The sequence below is a fragment of the Daphnia pulex genome, chromosome 2 (assembly GCF_021134715.1).
Source record: "Daphnia pulex isolate KAP4 chromosome 2, ASM2113471v1".
NCBI classification, from domain to species: Eukaryota; Metazoa; Arthropoda; class Branchiopoda; order Diplostraca; family Daphniidae; genus Daphnia; species Daphnia pulex.
This window is the reverse complement of record NC_060018.1, coordinates 7,676,762-7,697,838: the sequence shown is the minus strand read 5'-3', so window position 1 is coordinate 7,697,838 and position 21,077 is coordinate 7,676,762. Positions and strand designations below refer to the sequence as shown.

The window sequence follows — 21,077 nt, the reverse complement described above, 5'->3', positions numbered from 1 at the left end:
ACCAAGTCACGTGCATTCATTGAAAGAAATGGAGCACTTGAAATGACGGCCACCTGAATTGACAACAAGCTCTATGTACCGTCTCGATATCACTGTTTCTCGAGACAATGAAGCATTTATTGCTCGTCCATTTCAGAGATCTCCTCAGGACTGGTATTAATCCATTGGTCAAATCAGCTACAGAAAAATCATGGCCAAAAGATGGCCAATAAAAAGGCTGTGTCCGTCAACTCCCAACTGGATCTCAACCCCCAACCACCTTGTCATGACTGCGCCACGGGCACCTATCTAGCGTAACTTACAACACCAAATCTCACCGCTGGCTACATGAGAGCCATAAGTCTTTTATTCACTAGTCAGCCACAAAGCAATCAATCAGTTGCACGTATATAGTCAGGAATGAAATGCCCAATAAGGGCTGGTTTGTTGACAACTCTTTCTTAATTGTTTCTTCCAGGTTTCACATGATATACCATCCATCACTGGATGGGTAAGTATTTTCAAATAAAGTTATAATTTTTAATCCTAGGTTGAAGTTGAACCCCACGTCGTTGGAAAATTGTTATCTGCATTTCTATAGTCATGAGCTAAGGTGCATGTTGGAAATCATGAGTTAATAAACAGTTTTTACCTGTTGATAGTCAGGAACTGAGCTGCATGTGGGAAGTCATGAGCTCCATATTACGTATATAGTCAGGAATGAAATGCCCAATGAGGGCTGGTTTGTTGACAATTCTTTCTTAATTGTTTCTTCCAGGTTTCACATGATATATCATCCATCACTGGATGGGTAAGTATTGTCAAATAAAGTTATAATTTTTAATCCTAGGTTGAAGTTTAACCCCACGTCGTTGGCAAATTGTTAGCTGCATTTTTATAGTCATAAGCTAAGGTGCATGTTGGAAATCATGAGTTCATAAACAGTTTTTACCTGTTGATAGTCAGGAACTGAGCTGCATGTTGGAAGTCATGAGCTCCATTACAATTGCCTGTTCACAGTCAGGAATTGAGCTGCATGTTATAGTCATGAGACAAGATGTGGATTGACAGCCATGGGTCCAAACACAGCTGCCTGTTGACAACCAGGTCGCAAAAAAGACGAATTCTATCATATGAATGTCACGAATCATTAAATTGACACACACACGAATAATAATAACAAATATATTGTTTAAAAATATTATGTTATCCAGAAAGAACTTGTAATTAATAGTTCTTCTTTCATTTGATTTATTATAGCAACTGGAAGCATTGGGGAAAACTATGATTCCTTTACAAAACGGAATACTCGCATCAGCGGCAGTGATCGCAACCGTGGAGGCAGGAAATATTAAGACTGCATCCGAGAATGCACTAGCAGAGCTGAGAAAGTCGGACGAAGAATCACGCAAACAAATTTTCTTACTCCAAGTCTGGATGAAGCATGGCCGGTCGATAGCTGTTACAGCAGGAAGGAAGTAGAGAAGATATAATATACAGGAAGAAGGTTGGATATTTGGAAAATGACCTGGCCAAAGTATTGGAAGACCAGGAAAAGATCGACTAAAAACGCGAAAGTGACCGTGAATCGGCCAAGGAACGCTCAATTTCAGGTATTTTTGGCAAAATTAACCAATGATCCGACTTACATCAGTTCCATCAGAACATTCTGTGATTCCTGTGTCAATCAACACAAGACACCCAAGGGACTTTTGTTTATCAGTCGATGGGGATCACTGTGCCATACATCCAATATTGCTTAAATTTGCCTACAGGTGAAATTCAAGCATATTTTCCTTTTTTTAAGCGGCACCTAATTTTTTGTGGTTTTCATTTGTTGGTTTCTAATATAGGCAGCTGACCTCAACATCAATTCGTTAACTTATCACAAATTTGCTCAGCAACAGATCCATTACGCCTTTGGGACACCGGGAACACTGGTCGGAGCTTTGTCTGTGGTTTTGGAACCAATCCTCCCTTTAGAGCACATCACCGTTCCAGGTTTGTTATGGCATAGCCTACTGGAACTTTCCTAAAGGACTACCATTAGTCATAATTGATCTGATAATATTGAATTCACATGATGTGATTGGGTAATTTTATTTGTATTAGTGCTGAGCCTCCTCAACCAGCTAAACGTGTACGCCCAGTAAGTTTTTTTTTAAATTGTAAAGTAGTAATTGCTATTTATAAGGGTCTCATATTATTAAATTAAATATGTAAACTACTTAACTATGTGCTTATCGTTAAACCATCCAACCCGGTCGACCCGGGTTAGAACCCAGTCTAAATTTGGTAATCTTTAAATTCTTATGGTAGATGATGGATCTCGATTGAATGCGTCAAATGTTAAATGAAGAATTGGTGACGCAAGTGTATTTGTGTACTTTTATCTCATTTAATCGAATTTTTTTCTAGTGACGTTTACTACCACTCCCGTTGGAGAAGCTAGTAGCCGATTAGAAGTTACCGTTCCAGTTGCGGAAGACGCTGTCGAACTGCTACACTACCAGCCAATAGCCATCCAGGATGTCGATAATTAAAGATGATGATCTCAAGTCATCCGAAGATGATGAGCCTGTCTGGCACATCACAGAGAAAGCGATGAAAAAGTATGCAAATTATTTCGTTTATGTTATATTTCCCAAATAATGTGTTTTATTTTTCAGCGAGCGCAATACGTTATTCGATGGGGTTGGTCACAGCTACCACGAGAAGCGGACCAACAAGCGATCGGTAGCGTGGCGCTGTAATAAGCACACAAACCCGAATTTCTGCCGTTCTCGGGTGTCGCAATGTGATGCCAACTTCACCCTCAGAGTACCTCATACCTGCTCAACCAACCTGGACATCTCTAGGGATGCTTCAGTTCTCATGAAAGCGAAGGCACAGGCTATCAGCAATCCGCTAGCCTCAGGTAGGGGAGTAGTAGAGAAAAAATGATGGTGGAGTTCGCAAAAGATCCATCGCGCAATCTCCCAGTGAAGGACAACATTATTAGGGCGTTGCAACGAAAGAAGCAACCGAAGTTTCCCAAAAACCCGACGGATCTTCAATTTGATTGGGGTAAGTGTAAATTTTATCGTTTTCATCATTTGCAATAATAAATATTTGTTTTAATGATAACAAATCAATATGGCAGCTGCATTCCGGTTGGATCTTGAATGAATTGAATTTGGAATCACTCTACGTCTTCAGCTGTTTTTATATCATTAACTTTTCAGGTATGCCAAACACCATATCACAATATGTGAGCATGAAGCCCAACTTAAAAAATTGGTTTCTTCTCAGGCTGTACTTCCTATTTGGAAGTTGGACTCATTATTTGAAAATTATCTTGACAAACTTTGAGATAAAACTTATCGGCCTACTTATCCAAACGGTTGGAGCAGGGCCTGTGGTAATGGCACGTCTTCAACGACAACTGAAAACAGTGTTAGATAGCAAACCACTCTGTTGTCAAGCTACACACTGCCAGGAAATTGTTGTATGTTGTACATTCTTAGAAAGTTTTGCAAAAGCTACATTAAAAGTGAAACTTGGCACATAAACTGCATGATAATCTTTAATGCTGATTATTTACAAAATGTAAGACAAAACACAATTAAATGGCAATAGTAAATCTAACACCAATGATTGTTTTGCTTGTTTTTTTCAGATGAAGCCACTATTTCTTGGTGAGTGGCCTCAAAAGAGAGGTAGATTTATTATGAAAGTTGCTTCGGTTATCACTCTTGAAGACGCTATGAAAATGGACAAGCTACCTAAAATTTTGGAAGAGAGAAATGTCAAGAAACAAAATGGCAAAGTTCAAAAGAATGGAGGAGGGAAATTCAAGAAGAATCAACGAGGGAAATTCAAGAAGAATAAATGAGGGAAAGTCAAGAAGAAAAAACGAGGGAAAGTCAAAAATAATCTACGAGGGAATGTCCAAAAGAAGCGTAGGAAGCAGCAAAAGAAGAGAAGCGGTTAAAGTATAAGAAAAATCGTAGAGCTTAAAAAATTGTCTACAACTTATGTTTTTACTTACAACAGGAAAGGAGGGAATCTAAATCACTACTACTGGAAAGTATTGTATTTCTTTAGTCATTTAACGTAAGACGATAACTAATTATTTAACGTTAAAACTTAAAAGTAAAAATTTGAATTTCTTTTGGAATAACTTTTGAATGTTTTAAATTATATTTGCTTTAATGTTAAACTTGTTTCGGACTTGAAAATTGAATATCTGTACATAGTATGTCACATTTCTTCATACGGTTTACATAAACACATTTTCAATATGTTATCGAAGTCATCTTGTCAAGAGAATTTTTCTGAACGTATATAGTTAAGAGTGTATAGATGTTATTCCAATAAAAAAGTAGATGACATGCCAAAAAGTCGTGCGCAGTTTACGCCGATGCGCACCACAGCGGCCGATAGCAGAACTAAGATTGTTATTACAAATGGTGTCAAGCGTAATAACAATCTTAGTTCTGCTATCGGCCGCTGTGGTGCGCATCGGCGTAAACTGCGCACGACTTTTTGGCATGTCTTCATAAGCAGATATGATGGTGAGAGGCAAAATTATAAAAACAAGAGGGAAATAATACGATAAATGAAACCCTAAATAGTCTGTGCAAAAAATAAAAAGAGCCTTTGAAAAAGTCATTAGTAAAAAAAAAAAACAACAGCAAGCCACCATCCAAGTCAGATGAAAATAATTCTTGATGCTACAAAGAGCTAAAAAACAAATCATTGGTGTCAAAAGGGGTCTCAAAAGATACCAGTATAAAGTGGGAGAAAAAGGTGAAATAGGATTTCCCCACATTCCAGGAAAAAGAAACATCACAAAAGTGCGTAAAATATTTTTAAGGTCACCCAGGGGAGGAAAATTACACCTAAGAAACGCAACATCGTGTTTCAATCGAGCAGACACAGAAACAATTTCCAAAAACTAAAGGTTCGCTGGAAGAGAAAGTAATGCTCCTAAAATAATACGCCTGTAACCGAGTGGCTGATTCTGGTTTGGGTACCACGGTTTTAGTATGCGAAAGAAATTTGATGTGGCACAAGAACAGGGGAAATGCATTTAAATATCTGAACTTCATTACCGTGGTGTTTATTCTGATGAGTATAGGCCTAGTTAATATTCAGAAACTTAAGGTCACTTTAGTGGCTGTTGAAAACGAAAATTGGCGACAGTTGTTGTTAATTGCTGCTAAAGGACAATTAGCGGGGTTTGTATTGGTGTTATAGCTTTTCCATGTAATAGTAGGTCTACTGGTATTTTGTATTTAGCTCTGGCAAATGTATGACGATAAGGTTCTTAGAGTTTGTTAGTTAAATTTCACAAAATCAAGACCTTTGGAAATACCCCATTTCACTATTCTTTTAGCTATTTCTAGTAAAGAACTAGCTAAAAGTTTCGTACGGTTACAATGTGCCATTTTCTTACTTAAGGTATGGGAAAGTAGAGAAATTGGGGTTTTTCTCTACTTTTCCCCACTTATGATAGTAAAATGAAAGAATCTACCATGAATAGTAGGGAACAAAAAGTGAGAGTGCACTCTCACTTTTAGCAGCGCTATTAATCAAATATACATAAAACATAATTAAATTGAAATTAACTTACTGCATAGGCAGCAACGTGGATTTAAAAAGCTGCGCAAAAAGAAATGGAAGATTACCAAAATTTGCGTCGCAGGCTATCTCTTCCTAAGATCGCAAAATCGGTATAATTTCTAGATATGAAAACAAGTGTTGTTCCTGTTTCAGTATGAACCCTCCCATGATAAAAGAGGGAATTTCTATCTTTAGTCCTACTATTGGGATAAAAACGCCATAACGTAATAGTATCCAACAAAAATTTACTCTCTCTTTTTTCATACATTTGACATCGCACGAAAAGTTAGGAAAAAGTTCGGTCGGGGTTTCCCTAATAAATGTAATGAAATAAATGAATCGCTGGAACATTAAATACTTGTAATGTGGATTATTAATTAAAGCTTCCCCTGCTTCGTCGATAGAGTGTGGACGGCATTTAATTCTTCTTTCGCGCTCCATTGACCGTTGAAGTTTGCTGTCAAATGCAATGGCAACATTAGGATGTCTATGTAATAATAAGAGGACTTATTTGAGGTGTAACGCTGCAATGGTTCCTACAGTTTCCTGACTTCTTCAAAAATCTCCCGCATCAGTTGTCTTGTTTCCCGAGCTCTGATCCACATTTCGTTTTTAGTATAGGGTAATTAATTGTTAACCTCGAACAAAATGTATCCAGAAATTTTTAAATGAGCTTCGTTAATGTAGTGTTTAAAGTGTTACATCCAAAACCCCCCCCGTGAAAATATTAAAAATTATGTAAAAAAAAATCAATTTTAAATTAAATTTTTTTTATTTTCGAAAAAATATAGTACTTTTAATTATAAATAAATTATTAATAAATTCCCTCGTTTTTTACGTCTTTTATTTTATAAATTATCAAATTTTCAGAAAAACAACGTGTAAAATAGCTTATTTATGAAATTAATAGTGACAGACCGTCAAATTATTTTCAGCCGCGCGGCAGCCGTGGTTTACACGGCGCCTTATGGCCAAGCACCATTGACGAAATTAAGTTTTCCATTAAACTATAATACTTAAAAATTAGCGGCTTTCGCCAAAAAATTAACAAGATAATGCCCGATTGATTGTAAAAAGGCCAATCAAAAGCAATTTATAGCTTTATAATTATTGATTGGCAAAAAAATACATGCTTCTTGACGATGACATTTTATTCCTTTACAAGAATTGTCCTTTTGGAAAACATCTTATGGCAACTTCTCCATGCAGCATACAAGACACAAGGGTGAGTTTCCATTTTAGAACTCATCACCGGATTCTAAAGTCATTAAAAATAGCATGTCAGTGGAATTAAACAAGAATTAAGTGAAATAGAAAATGTGATTCCCCAACAACATATCAGTTTTTAGATTTTAATCGTCCGAAAGAAATTCTGATAGCTCTGTAAAATAAGACATTTCAACTAACCATAATTCCATAATAATATTAAGTACATTTTAGAAGAATAACTGTAGTAAACTAATGATACTGAAATAAACTAACACTTTAAATATTATTATGCAGTTTTGCTGTGACTCCACTACCAATAATTTTATGTTTGAGAATCAATCTAAATATAGCCGATGATTGCTATTGCAACACGAACGATATGGTCCAAAGTCAAGAAACCTCTTTCCCTTCTTGTCTTCGCTCTCATCTTGTAAACTTAAATGGCATAACTAGTGATTTCAACAGCATGTTAGTATTTTATTTTCATATGTTTGTAGAGAAATTACAGTATGAAAGAAATTTTATGTGATGTGACGATGTGCCTATGAATGGTTAATTTTTAAACCATTTTAATAACAGTATCAAATGAATCCCTAAGATAAATGTTTAGCTTCTTTGAAATGCTTCACTAACAAATTGTCAACACAAGAAATGATTTGGGGCCACCTTATTCAGGCCACCTTTATCTTTGGGAATTTTTAGGTTGTATGTGTATTCAGAATCTTTTGGGAGATCTTCACTCGTGAGTAATGCCATTTCCATGCACTACTCCCACAAATAATTTAATAATACTAAATTTAAATTCTTTTTCGTCTGAAAGAAACCAGAACTGACAGAGGAAAAAGTAACTAGGTGACAATTACAAATGAAATTGTCATTTAAAATTTAATTTGACAATGTTTTGAAAATTACAAATTTTATTGTTATAGAGATACTCAAAGCTTCTAGAGTTGCTTGGGAGTTAAACGTAAAAAAACCAGTTGAATCATGTGCCATCTACATTTCTCATACGTTTCCCAGACGATTTGGAGGTTATCCACAATACGGTGATTTCGGAGCTGGACCGTCTGGCACTCTGGCGGCTATCAGGAAGGATATACGCCAAGAGGGCGTGGAGGCTATTCCTGAGGAGGGAGACAAACGACGTTCAAAGAAGAAAGGAAATGTTATTTGTGCGGAGCAACGGATCATTTTATCAGAAACTGTCCCAAAAACACCCACAAGGAGTAATTAATTTTGACTGATTCAATACAATGGCCTTTACACTTTTTCATTGCGCGATCTCAAATCAAGTTTTATTTGTCATTAGCCACAAACAAATACAATTTGTTTTTTACAGGAATTCAGATGAGATTATTGAATCAGAGGACGGGAAGAGACGGTTCGAATAAGAAGAGACTTTGCTGGGACGGGTAAAGAAGTGTAAATCTGAGCATCAAGGAACAAAAGGTTACTCTCTCAGCGAGCACTTCCAGCGATTATTGTAATTGACACGAGACCAAGACTACCAGATAACTTATGATCTAAAGGTGGCCTATCAGCATATAAAAATCCACCCTGTCAAACAAAATATCTCGGCGCAGCCATACCAAAGCCGAACGGCGAGATTCAATATCTCATCTTCCTCAATCTTCCCTTTGGACTCTCCTCTGCTGTCCACAGTATCACAAAGATCCTTAAGCCGGTCAACGCTGTTTTACACGAGAAAGCAATGCGCCATTTAATCTATTTGGACGACGGCAGAGTAATAGCAGTTTCACAACGCCAAGCAGAAGAGCATATCGTATTTGTTTACGATGTTTTGCAATAGTAAGAATTCATTATTGAAACAAAGAAATCTGATTAAAAAGGTGACGCAAGTCAATCGAAAGAGAACTTTGGCTTGATCATTGACACCGGCAGCGTGGCGGTACGACTTGCAGTAACAAAAAAACAAAACAGCTCAGCTTACAACAAGTAAACAAAACGATTAACCATGGGTCAAAGTTTATTTCAGACAGGGATCTCGCTGAAATCGCTAAAATAGCTGAATGTCGCCAGCACACTTGGAAAAATTGTAGCCATGGAACCGGCTATAGGACCAGTTGTTGTCATGGCTGCAAGAGCAGTCATGGCAGCGTATATTGATTTGGACAAGGCCGTCGAGTAAACAGGATGGGGCACACGCTTAGTTATGAGTGAAGTGTTCATCAACGGGATGAAATTCTTTGTCGAGAATTGCTACAAATTTGAAAATTAACCGATCGGCAGCCAACGAAATATCAGTTGTGTAAATCATCGGTCCTCAAAACTCTTTCACGAAGCAAAGCTTCGTTGCCAACCATGCTCGAACAAATGAAGAAAATTTTTTGGCCAGTGACGCCTCCGGTTTTGCTACTTGCGTTTCTCTATCAAAGGTAAACATCTCTATTTCCGGGGCGTGCTGAGTGAGTTAGAACGAGAATCGTCATGTGGACATAGGGAACTACTAGCAGTCACGAGGACTCTAGAATACTACGAACGGATCGGCGTGTCTACTAACAAAGCATTAACTATCTACTGGCTCACCGACGGCCAAAACATAGTCACTTTCCAGACAAAAGGATCAGGAAAAAGACATATCTAAAGTGAAATGTTTAGGATAATTATTTGTGCCAACGACTCAACATTACAAACATTCCAATTCACCGGTCACACTATGAAATACGGTGAAAAAAATCATCACCAACTTTTTTTTGGATTTCTTTCAAAGTACGCCGGTACATCCTTTGACTAGACACAGTCAAGGTGAAGAATCTCCATCAGGCACGTTTGACCGTCTACGGAGATCCATTACTTTCAATCATTCAGTATAATGGAGCAATCAAAAACAATTCGTCTTGCTCATACATATAATATAAACAATCTTTGTGTGGACAAGTTTATGACTTAGTAAGTTAATATATTCAAATTTTTTTAATATTATTCAAATCATAATTTTTTATTTGAATAATTAATAGGGCGTTCCTGCCAGGAACTTCGTTTGATGTCTACAAAAAATGGATAGAAAAAGAAATGAGGATCAATGGCTACTACCATCCTCAGATTGTTTTTGCGGGTCTTGGATGATTTGTTACCAACCATGAGATGTGACATCACCCCGAAAAGTAAACTTTTTCGGGGTGAGATACATTTGCACGAGATACATTTGCCGACTTAAATTTTTCATCAAAGGAAGCTGTAAGTTTCATGTTGTGTTCTTTGAGAAGATATCGCATTATTAATTTATATAAATTTCTGTTCTAGTGTACCAAGAGATGGAGGAGTCGAAAACGAAACAGCTGGCGAAAGTTAAAGCATACATGAAGATGGCCTCCAAATTGTACAATTTAAAAGTCAATGGACCATACATGCCTCTGTCAAAACAAGAAAAAAAATGTTGTGAAATGGCTGAGCGATCAAAACCGTCAAGTCCGTCTGGGGGCGGCAAGTCGTCTGAGTCAACTAGTATTTGGTCAAGAGCGCGTCGATCCACTGTTTTCCTAGATCTAAACAAAAATCAAGAAAACAGAAAACTCGTCATTCAGGTAGACGTCGCTGCATGCCCTCAGAGCCGATATCACTCAGGCCGGCGACAACATGAGTGAGCCCATCCGCAAGTCCATCTTGGCCAGTCTGCAGTCGATGCTATCGCATCCGGAAGAAAAAACGCGATCGGCCGCCGCCGGATGTCTTGGCGCCCTCTTCCGTCAACTGCCCGCCGACGAACTGGTAACCCTGTTTAACAACTACATGATTCAAGACGATCCGTCGCTGGACTGGACTCTGTGTCACGGAAAGAGCGCCTGTCTCTCGGTGACCTCAAGGAAGCGGCCGAGAAAGTCTACACGCCGGAATGGCGCGATAAGTTGCACCGTGTCCTCCTCAGTTACCTGGCGGACGACCGGTTCCCATCCTGTCCAACAACATCCGGGCCATCGGCTTCCACTTAAATCACCTGATGACGAGCGGCTGCACTAGCGGCAGCCCAGTCTCGTTCCCACCATCGTTATGCCTGGCGTTCGCCAAGACTCGGAATCACACCAGCAACGAAGTGAAGAAGCTGGTGGCGCAGACGAATCACTATTTGGGCCGTCATCCAAAAAAGTTCCTCCCCCCTAAATTTATTGAAGTTTTGACGCCGCATCTGGTCAACGCACTCCTGGAAGAGAAAACGGCAGTCCAGTCGGCCTGCAAGGTGGCCCTGATGACCCTGATGACCCCCCCCCCCCCACCCCACAAGACACCAGTGGAGGAACTTAATTGACGCTACGCTGGTGTCATAAAAAAAAGAAAGGAATAAAAAGCAGGAGCGGAACCATGTTAAAGAAGTAATCGTGTCTCCAAATGCTGATTAAAAGCTTTTCCTTGTTCTCCCCGACTCTGTATCAGATTACCTTCTCTTCGCTCATCTTTTTTTTTTATTAGAAGAGAGAGATAATCACAACCCAAACACAGAATTTTTTGTTGGACATTTTCTGGAAATTTGGATTATTTTTTTAAGACCATAGCTACAGACTCCTAGTCTCTAGCTCTGGTTAGAATCAGATTTTTTTAATGTGTACTACTTGTTCCGCCCGACTCTGAATCACATTGTCTTCTCTTCGCTCATCGCATTTTTTTAGTGGAAGAGAAAGATACTCACAACCCCAATACAGCATTTTTTGTTGAAAAACCACAAAAATACACAGAAGTTTCAATTTCAATCAGCTATACGAATGGAATTTAACTTTATTTTGCAACGTAGCGTTGATAGCATCACTTTATGGCCAGTGTGTGTGTCAATTTAAATGTTGTGGGTCGTCTCAATCACTGAACAGAAAAGTAAACAAATAGGACAAATCAAGAAAGTCCGAGGCTTGTTGACAACTATTGAACACTTGTGAAAAAAATTACAAGAATTTGGATTCTCTTGAAATCTTCGATTAATTTAATCTTCATTTGTCAAATTTGTAATTAGCACTTCGACGAATAATTACAAAATGAATTGATTACCAAATTTGATGGTTTGCATGTAATCGACGACATTTTTTATGCCACGGGTGTGACCTTGTCATACCCGTTTCGGATGACTGCTGTCAACATGTACATGATGCTACTAATTGGGGAATAATTGGGGAATAATTTAATTAGGGTTACGAAAAAACATTGACAGAAAGAAAAACAAGTTAGGAAAGATTATAAAAAGACAGTGTTTAAAAATTAGTTTAAATTGAAAATAAACAAGTGAATTTCAGTTTTCCATGTAATGAACGGGATTGATGCAAGTCATGCATCATTCATACATATCAAACAGGACATAGGAATAAAAATAACAAAAATTATTATCTAAGTAATGGCACTGAAATTGTTGCTGGTGTCAAGACAATACGAACACAAGCAACACTTGTAATATCATGCTCTTACGGTGGCTTGCTCAGTCCTCAAATATGCATGAAGGACATTGGCAATGATATTTGTTTTATGTAAATAGCATTTCACTAATTTTGAATAGGTTACACTCTTCTTCTTAAGCGTCAATAAGCATTTTACTGCATTCATAGTTTAGTTTACCTTCCCAAACAGCATGGAACTGAGAGCTTGGAGAGCGATCTGCGACTCAATAGTTGATACCACTTCACATTTATGTCATTTTTTGTTTCATTTATCTTTGTGCTGCCATGTAAGTTTGAAAATAGTGATTGGTCGGTTCTTCTTCGAAATTTTGTTGAACTTACAACTTACTTAAACTAGGTCTTTACTTCCAAACTTGTTATTCCAATGGAAGCAGCAGACGACACATTTTTTCCAACAACTGTATTAGCGCAATCTATAAGAAATCGATAAAATCCAATAACAATTAGACATTCATAAAAAATATAGCCAAGGCCTTTGCACGGATAGCCAAAGTCATTGCATGGATCGCCAAAGCTTTTACTAATGAAAATAAATGATAGCTGTCAAATAAAAAAAATGTGGTCTCAAGTCTAAGTGCCATGGTTGTCGGTTAGCAGCCTGTTTAATGTATAGATGTATCACTTGAATCTAAATAAAAAATTTTTGTGATTAAATTTCTATTGAAATAATCAATAATTGAAATTTTTAAATCAAAAACTATTGTGGCTGTATTGAAAAAAAAATTTCAAAGAAAAGATTAAAGTTTTTTAAACAGATTTTAAAAAAAGGACAAAATCTTTCGAAAAGCCCAGTAATATTGGGAACATGTATTAGTCTTTTGGAAACTGTGTAAAACACGAGTATTAGACAAAACGTTACTTTAGCATTAAAGAAAGAAGATCTCAATCCTCTTTTTCTTCTTCTTCTATAATTGACATTCGGTTTTGAATGCCAATTATTTCTTCATCCGTAAGATTTTTGTTTACATTGTTAAGATTTTTTCTCCCTACGTCCAATCCATTAATAAATAGTCTGGCATAGCAATTTAGCCATAGCTCAACAGTCCATGGTAAACTATAAAATCAACAAAATTTGTTTGTAATTATAATTTAAAAAGAAATTATAATTACTTTAGGAATACCTGCTTCTCATTGAAGATTTTTAGCATATCTGAGACATTTAGAGTAAATGGATTACGGTATATGCACCTGCAACAGTCTCTTGGCCAACAAGGAAAAAGTGAACATTTGATTTTGGAATTCCGAAATCCTCAAAGTCGTTCAACATTTCAATCTGAAGACAATTATTTAGAATTAATTCTGTAAATGTAATTTCTAATAAATCATATTTACTAAATTCGATGGTTTACAGAAAATTGAAGACATTTTGGATGCTACCAAAGTTACAGAATCCATCGTAGAACGAACGACGCATTTTGACTGGTATACGATATCAGCAATCGGCATGTAAGTTACCTTTTTTCATCTTTTAATGGATGAATTGTAACGAGCAAAACTACTTCTACTTGAACCAATTGGTGGCATTGATACTTGTACGTGAGTTGCGATAGTTGGCATCATCCTGTAATGAATGTTGAATATTAGTACTGATGCCAGTAGTAATATTTTTTTTCGCCATTTACATGTTGGTAGTGTAAAAGTTTTTCAATTCGTTGTAAACGCTGCTGTCGATGACATTTTTTCGTGATTGTCTAGCAATGGCGAAAACAAAATTTATTGCTTTCGAAGTCAATGGTGGCAAGATGAAGTTGCTCAATGTTTTTTTTCTGTATCAATTTGTTAGTAGAAAGATGACCGGTATGACATGAAGTGCACAAATGTTAGTTTATGAATTTAAAAGTGCGATCAACTTTTTCAAGACAACGGGAACAAGTTAGACCCGATGGCAAATCATTCACGTGGCAATCCAAAAAAATTTCAATATTGTAACAAACACTAGTTGCAATATTTAATTCACTAGCCAGGTGAGCAAATTTATCTGAAACAATAATTCGTTGTCATTAACATCATGAACTAAGAATAGTATTTGTGATTTAAATTACCTTTAATAATCATTTAAAATTCTTCAAAACAACCATCTCTTTTAATTCTCTGTTTTACTAGTTCCAATTTTTCTAGTGCTAGATCTTTGTTCGGCGCCATCTTTTGCAGCTGAAATGTGAGCTAAAATATTCGACATGTGGATAAGACACGACCTTTATGGTACGACCAATAATCCATTATTTATAATCGATTTTAACTATCGATTAATTACTACACGTCCCAGACAGCACCATTCCGTCTTTTAGACGTCTTTTGTCCCAGTGATCGGGACCGATGGTACCGTTTAAAAGGCGTCTTTCTGGGTGGTTTTAAGAGGACCAAACTGGGAAACATGTCCGTTTTTTCGGGGTTTAAATACGGCCAAAGCCGGTTTTTTAAACGGCCAAAGCCGGCTTTTTAAACTTCAAACAAAATTAATCAAATTTTTGTTTATTTCAAATATAAAATATCTCTTCGCTCTGCGGTTAGAACGCAACAGTTTCTCACATTCGAATTACTAATCCGACACTTTAACCACTCGCCCATTTCCTGTTATAACAAAATAGAAGTTTGAAAACGGGATTGTTAAGATAGCATTTGGCCTTAGAATTTTCGCGCATTTCGTGTCTTTGTGTCATTGTTCACAAACCTAAAACAAAGAAACGAAACCAGTTTTAGACTGCTTTGGGCCAAACGATTTGTGCCCATAAAAAAACCAATTTGGGACCACACGAATTGGAAGGACAAAAGCCGTCTTTTTTCCGTCCTTTTTTTCCCGGCAGGATAGGGGCGTCAGACGGAACCCTTTAATTTTTAAGAGTCAATTAGACGGATAAAAACCTTCTTTTTTCCGGATTGTTTGTACGGTACGGAAGGGACGGTTTTTATACCGCTTAAAAACCAGGGATGTTGTCTGGGGTATGTTGTGAACCAGTTGAGGTCAGATAAAATTTGTTTGTGAAATAAAGTGTGCTGGCTTTGTGTACTTGTTTGGTTCTTAAAATGGATTTAAAGGTCAACAATACAACTTTTCTGGATGTGGAGGTATGTAATCCTTTTTTTACATGTGTATGTTGTAATGAAATAAGTGCGTATTATTTAAATTAAATCCCACAGAAATTTGAAAGTTTGCTTCGTTTAAAAATATTTGAAGATTAACACTATAAACCAACAAATGCAATCGATAGATCACACGTGTGAGACTGGAATTGGTTGTTTTCGCACAGAGTTAATGCTTATTGTCAATGTGGAAAAGTCGTGTGCCAAAGAGATGAATGAATAATCAAAAGTGTGTTGTAGGGTTTTTTGTTGCAACGTACCAATTTTAATCGGTGAATAACAGAACGAAACATGAGAATCGTGTACATATCACTCCAAAAATATTTTGTGATTGTTCATGGTTTCTCGGAAGCAAAATACTGCTGGAACAACACTACTCTCACTTCCATTACATTCCTGGTAGTCATGTTGAACGTAGTAATTCTGTAACACATCGTGACTGGTACTGTTCTTTTACTCTTTCTCATGTCCACTTTAATAAATATTTCAAATTATAAATACTAATTATATTTTGAATAGTGATGTAGCAACAAACGACGTTGGTCGGGTTTTTTTCCAAAGATCCAAAAGAAGACGATCAACTTGTAGATGAAACTTATCAGAACAAACGTCAAACAGTATATTTTATAAATATTTGTTATTTAATTTTAAATAACAAATATTTCCTAAACAAAGACAACGAGTGGGATTATAAATGGAATAATCTGGACTTAAACATTGAATCTTCTGCAGGATGACTCGTAATTCAAATATTATTTAAGTTATTGTTAAAATTATGAACAGGAAATAATTTAGAATTTTAGAATTGCAAATGATGATGTCTCAACGGTGGCTGATGTTCAGTATCAGGAATATGTCTTAGATATTTCTATGTGTGATCGTGGAAATATCGCACTAGGGGAAGATTATGATTGGTTGCTATCGTTCATATTAAAAGAAAGTGGTGGTTTGTATAAAACAGAAGATGTTGTTGGTGTTAATGGAATACTAGTTGGCCGAAATTATTGTCCTGAAAATTTTGTGATGGGATTATTGCAAGAAGGGCCAAACCCTGAAATTTTTTTTATATGCAAAATACAGAATAATTAATTTTTATATATCTTTAATTTAGACCACATTTAAGTGTAAGAGTGATGTGTCAAAAAGTGTAAAGGTTTTGCCGAGTGAAAATATTGACGCATCTTTACCTTCTACGTCTTTTAAGAAACCATCAATACCTTTTGTGAGAGGCTGTGCAAAAGTTTCTGAACCACAAATTCCGGCAATCGTTAATTAAATTTAAAAATTACAATTATTTTTTTGTGTTTAATTGTAATTTTTTCTTTCCCTTAGAAATCTGCCAAACGAAAGCATTTCTTGATTCGCATCAACAACTTGAGCCCAAATGTTACCTTTAATATGCTTGCCGACTTTTGTTCCCAGTGTGGCAGAGTCGTATTTATTAAAAAAGTTGATGAGACATTGCTTGTTGAAATTGACGTTGAAGCTGCAACTGCAGCCGCCTTCGTTACAAAGTTCGGAAAATATTGCCGCATTTATAACACTACGAGTGTTCTCCAGACGTCATATGGCAATGTCATCACCAATAAATCTGAAAAATGGAAGGTTTTACAATCAAATAATGTTTATGTTATGGAATAAAAAAGTAATTGTTATTTCATTTCTTGTAGGCGTTGATTGAAAGTTATAACCGTTCCAAGCTAGTTGATTTGTGATTTGAATATCAAAGTAAGCGAATTGAAAAAGAACAATTTCCAAATCTGGTTTAGCAGTTTAAAGTGCTAATTGAATGTGAGAATTGTAACTTGAACTCGATGCCATGGCATCGGCGACAACCGGCGGCGGAAGTGAATTATAGAAAAGGTACGGCCTGGATCGTTTTTGTAGAACGTGAATCTATTCTTTGGGGCCGGTCGTGTAGCCACCGGCCGCTCCACCAAGGCTTTGCCTAGAGTTGAATTAATTATGTCAACTCGGTTGGAAAGACCAAATTACACCTCCGTTCCTCTACATAACAAGTTATGTATGCAATTTTTGACACTATCCACAAAATCGGCGGTTATTTGAATTACCTGCCGATGGCGCCAATTGGTTATTTTGTTTTCGTTCATCCTTGGGAGAGAGAACAAAAAACGACGTTTTGGTGGAAGTCCCGAAGCGAGCAATACCCAGCCCTTGATTCCAACTTTGACCACCAGGGACCCAAATCAAAACAACAATTTTCTGCTGTTTTTTCTTAGAACTGGCAATGTGGGGTCTCAGGTCCAGTTCCCGAAATCTGGCAATTTTTCAGAAATGTACACTGGGGTAGTCACTTTTTCCTGTAGATGCTTATGGAGCGATGTTTCTCCTTCTTCTCATCCTCCTAGAAGCAAATTACCAAGAGAATTTTCAGCACAAATTATCAAAGTGCTTAATCTCCCGTTATGGCTTATCAAAGACGTCAGGAGGGATATTTGCCTTCACCCAAATCAACCAAAAATCAGTACATAAGATACAAGAAAAAAAAATAATTCTTGTTAAAGTAAAATAATTTTTAAAAATCACCAGAAGTTTGCTCTGCTTCTTGCCAAAGCATTCAATTTAAAAGCTGGTCGTCTTACGGGCGCCTTTGAAGTTCCATTTTCAATGCAGAAATCTGCAAATTGATTAGACAATATCTTTCCACGGGTTTCTTTTCAACCAACGACTTTCTCTATTTAGGTGGAAGAACTGAAACAGAACGGATCCAACATTCCCGTCACATCTTCAAATCGTATCGAATACATTCATTTGGTTGCGGACTACAAATTAAACAAGCAAATCCGTTTGCAATGCAACGCATTCCGCCAGGTATAATGTGTGATTTTTCACTGTTTCATTTGCCAGTCATTCACTGTTCTATTGCGTCGCAGGGATTGGCGAATGTCATCGATATCGAGTGGTTGCAAACTTTTAGCTACCGAGAGTTGCAGGTTTTGGTGTCAGGTGCATACACACCGGTTGATTTAGAGGACCTAAAATAACACACGCACTACTCCGGTGGCTACTTTTCAACGCATCCAGTCATCCAAGGATTTTGGAATGGAAGAAGTTCCGTCAGCGGAAAGCCCTCAAGGGCCTCTTGTACTATTAGGGCTGCCGTCTGTATTTTTTTTCTGGTTCTATCGCATAAGAACTCTTTACCTTTGAAAAAATAAAAAATAAAAAGTACTTGAAGGAGGAAATAGAAACGTATTGGGAGTCAAGGTTGAAGTGAAAAATACCATCTCACAGCCTATGAGACGGGCAGACAAATGAACCGCGAACTTGAGCGAGAAGCCAAAAAAGGGATAGCAACAACACCCAAATGTTCATTGTTGGCTACTCGTTTCCGTCCAGGTAAATGGCAGATATCCAGTCATAAAGAACCTTATCCAAAATACAAATATTTAAAAGCCTTGAAGAACGCATAAGTAATATTTAAAAAAAGCGGATTACCCTACAGCTCCGGCCGTGACGAACGTAATGACGATATATTGAAGTTCGAACTTAAAGGTGTAGGCGACCATTCCGGCCACTGCTAATCCATACACCACAAGAGTTGTTTCCCTAAATAAAGCAGAACGCTAAAGTCAGCTATCTAGCAAAAATAGAGTATCACGAATTTTCTTTTTTACCTGAATTTGTGCGTTTTGTCAAGAATAATACCACACACTACCGAGCCGAACATGCCGCAAACGACGATCGTCAAGCCAATTCGACCCGCATTTTCTTCTTCACCCTGAAATTTAAAAAAAAAACGATTATTTTTACGTGCATTTCTTTGACATAAAATAATGATAATAACTCAATAATGTTGTCATTTTAAACTTCACATAATGCAGTGAGGTATAGCCTATATAAATTTAAAATACCGGAAAATGTCGAAGCACAGTTTGGTTGAGCAGGGTTGACATAGCGTAAAAAACAACCGCATTGATTCCGTACGTAATCAAAAGCAAAATGTAATTCTTGTTAGTGACAATCGTTTTGACTGACTGGTAGTAGGTCACCGGCTGTGACGATTGAGGTGCAATGCGTGCCGCATTCGGAGGAAGAGGCGGTTTAGCTTGAAAGCCTGTATCGAATACCTTTTTGAAGTTATTGAAAATATCTTTGGAAAATAATGGTCTTTACCGATCACTACTACAATGAATAAGGCCGTGCAGACGCCCGCCACAATGTAGAACATGAGTTTCAAATCGGCTCCAATATCGTCGATATTTTCGTGGTCCTTTACCAAAATAGGGGGCAGAAAAAAGCCGAGGGCCACGCCTAACTGATGTAAAACAAGTCTGGTTAGTTCAGTTTTTGGAAATATTTCAAACTCGCCATTCGGTCTGTCGTGCACATGTGATGAAGCACGACCAAACTTTCATCACATTCGGGCTCATCTTCTGTAACTTCATTTTCAATGGCTGGATTTGGTGATCTACAAATAAGATCATTACAATTAAATATGCAATACATAAATTTAAAAGAGGCACAAAAAAATCACAGTTACCTATTTCGTTGCCTTTCGTCTCCTCTATCTGCTACTTCAGGGGTATCTTCTTCCAGTCCCTGTTTTCCCAGTCCCATTTCACGTCTCCTCCTTTCCTCCACTCTCTGTCTCTGCTCCACGGAAAATGGTTTGGTTACCCTAAGTGGCACGGGTTCCCCTTTAAACCTGTAAAATTAAACTATGAATTAAACTAACAAATTTCTACATGATTACAAAGCTAACTTACCCTTCCAAAAACTCTCTGATGCGATTGGGACAGCCATCGCAATCACCATCATATACCCAGGTTGTTTTTTTGTAATTCTCCCACTTTACTAAATACCATGTATCCCCGAATTGACTTTTTCTAAAACATAAAAATAAAGAATTATATTATATAAAAAAATACATAACTTAAAACAAAGTTACCCAATGCCAATAATTTTATCAACCGCATATCTCTTTCGTTTATCCATGGTCGGCGAAACTTGGTCATAAAAGGGAACGAAACGATCAAACTGTTCCGAAAACGGCCAAAAAGAGAAACGGCAAATAAATAAAAATGAAAATTACATTTAAAGAAGGAAAAAAAACCAGGAAGGAGAGAAAATTTATAACTGCGTAATAAAAGTAGCGCTCCGATCAATCGAATAATACAACAAAAAGAAAAATTCACGAAAAAAGACAAGAGCCCATTTGTTTGTCCCATCTCTTTTCCGTCCAGACCGTCGAAAAGGGCCAGGCAAGGCCAGCCCCTCCGACTCCCTTTAACACACACACGCAACACACACGCTCACGATAGATAGCGATGACGTCACGAACCTGACAACACGTCAGATGTCCCACCAGCTACCACCATCCCACTTGAACATTTTATCCGGCCCCCAAGTTGTCACCCGATCTTTCATTTTACGTTTTTGACTGACTTCAGTGACTTGGCAGCAGCAGCTCCGGGTTCTTTTTCTCCTATTATAATTGAATTTATAACTTGACTAGTCTTTTCTATAGCCATTGACAGAACGTTTGACTAACTAGACCGGACAATGTCTGTTCGTTCCCAAGCCGCAAAAGAGAAAGAAAAAGAGAAAAAAAAGAAAAAAACTAATTTTCATTTTTCTAACGAAAAACAGAACTGTCCAGCGGCCGGCCGGCTGTCAGGTCTTTGGAAAAATAAACGCTTGATAAGTGTCATCCACATATCTACAGTCCTCCATCTCGATTCAAGTGACTGGCCCATGGCAGTAGCAGCAGCAGCCGAGAAGCAGCCCGCATTACATTATTATGCGCAACTCCGGTTTCTCGCCCAGCTTAACCACTGGTTAATA

The 21,077-nt window shown here is 37.4% G+C and overlaps 1 protein-coding gene and 1 long non-coding RNA gene across 2 annotated transcripts; one reads left to right on the top strand and one right to left on the bottom strand.

Annotated features, from left to right (window-relative positions):
* The first annotated feature begins 3,403 nt into the window (after positions 1-3,403).
* Positions 3,404-4,265, top strand: LOC124203057. The gene is made up of 3 exons (XR_006878419.1): positions 3,404-3,567; positions 3,638-3,953; positions 4,015-4,265. It is a non-coding gene; the product is annotated as an uncharacterized LOC124203057 (long non-coding RNA).
* Positions 4,266-18,601: 14,336 nt separating this feature from the next.
* On the bottom strand, positions 18,602-20,228 carry LOC124189013 (feline leukemia virus subgroup C receptor-related protein 2-like). The gene is made up of 8 exons (XM_046581963.1): positions 20,182-20,228; positions 20,000-20,119; positions 19,809-19,938; positions 19,407-19,641; positions 19,145-19,347; positions 18,908-19,011; positions 18,729-18,839; positions 18,602-18,659 (listed from the first exon to the last, which is right to left on the bottom strand). The coding sequence occupies exons 1-8, from the start codon at positions 20,226-20,228 to the stop codon at positions 18,602-18,604; spliced, it is 1,008 nt and encodes a 335-aa protein (XP_046437919.1).
* Between the last annotated feature and the right edge of the window lie 849 nt (positions 20,229-21,077).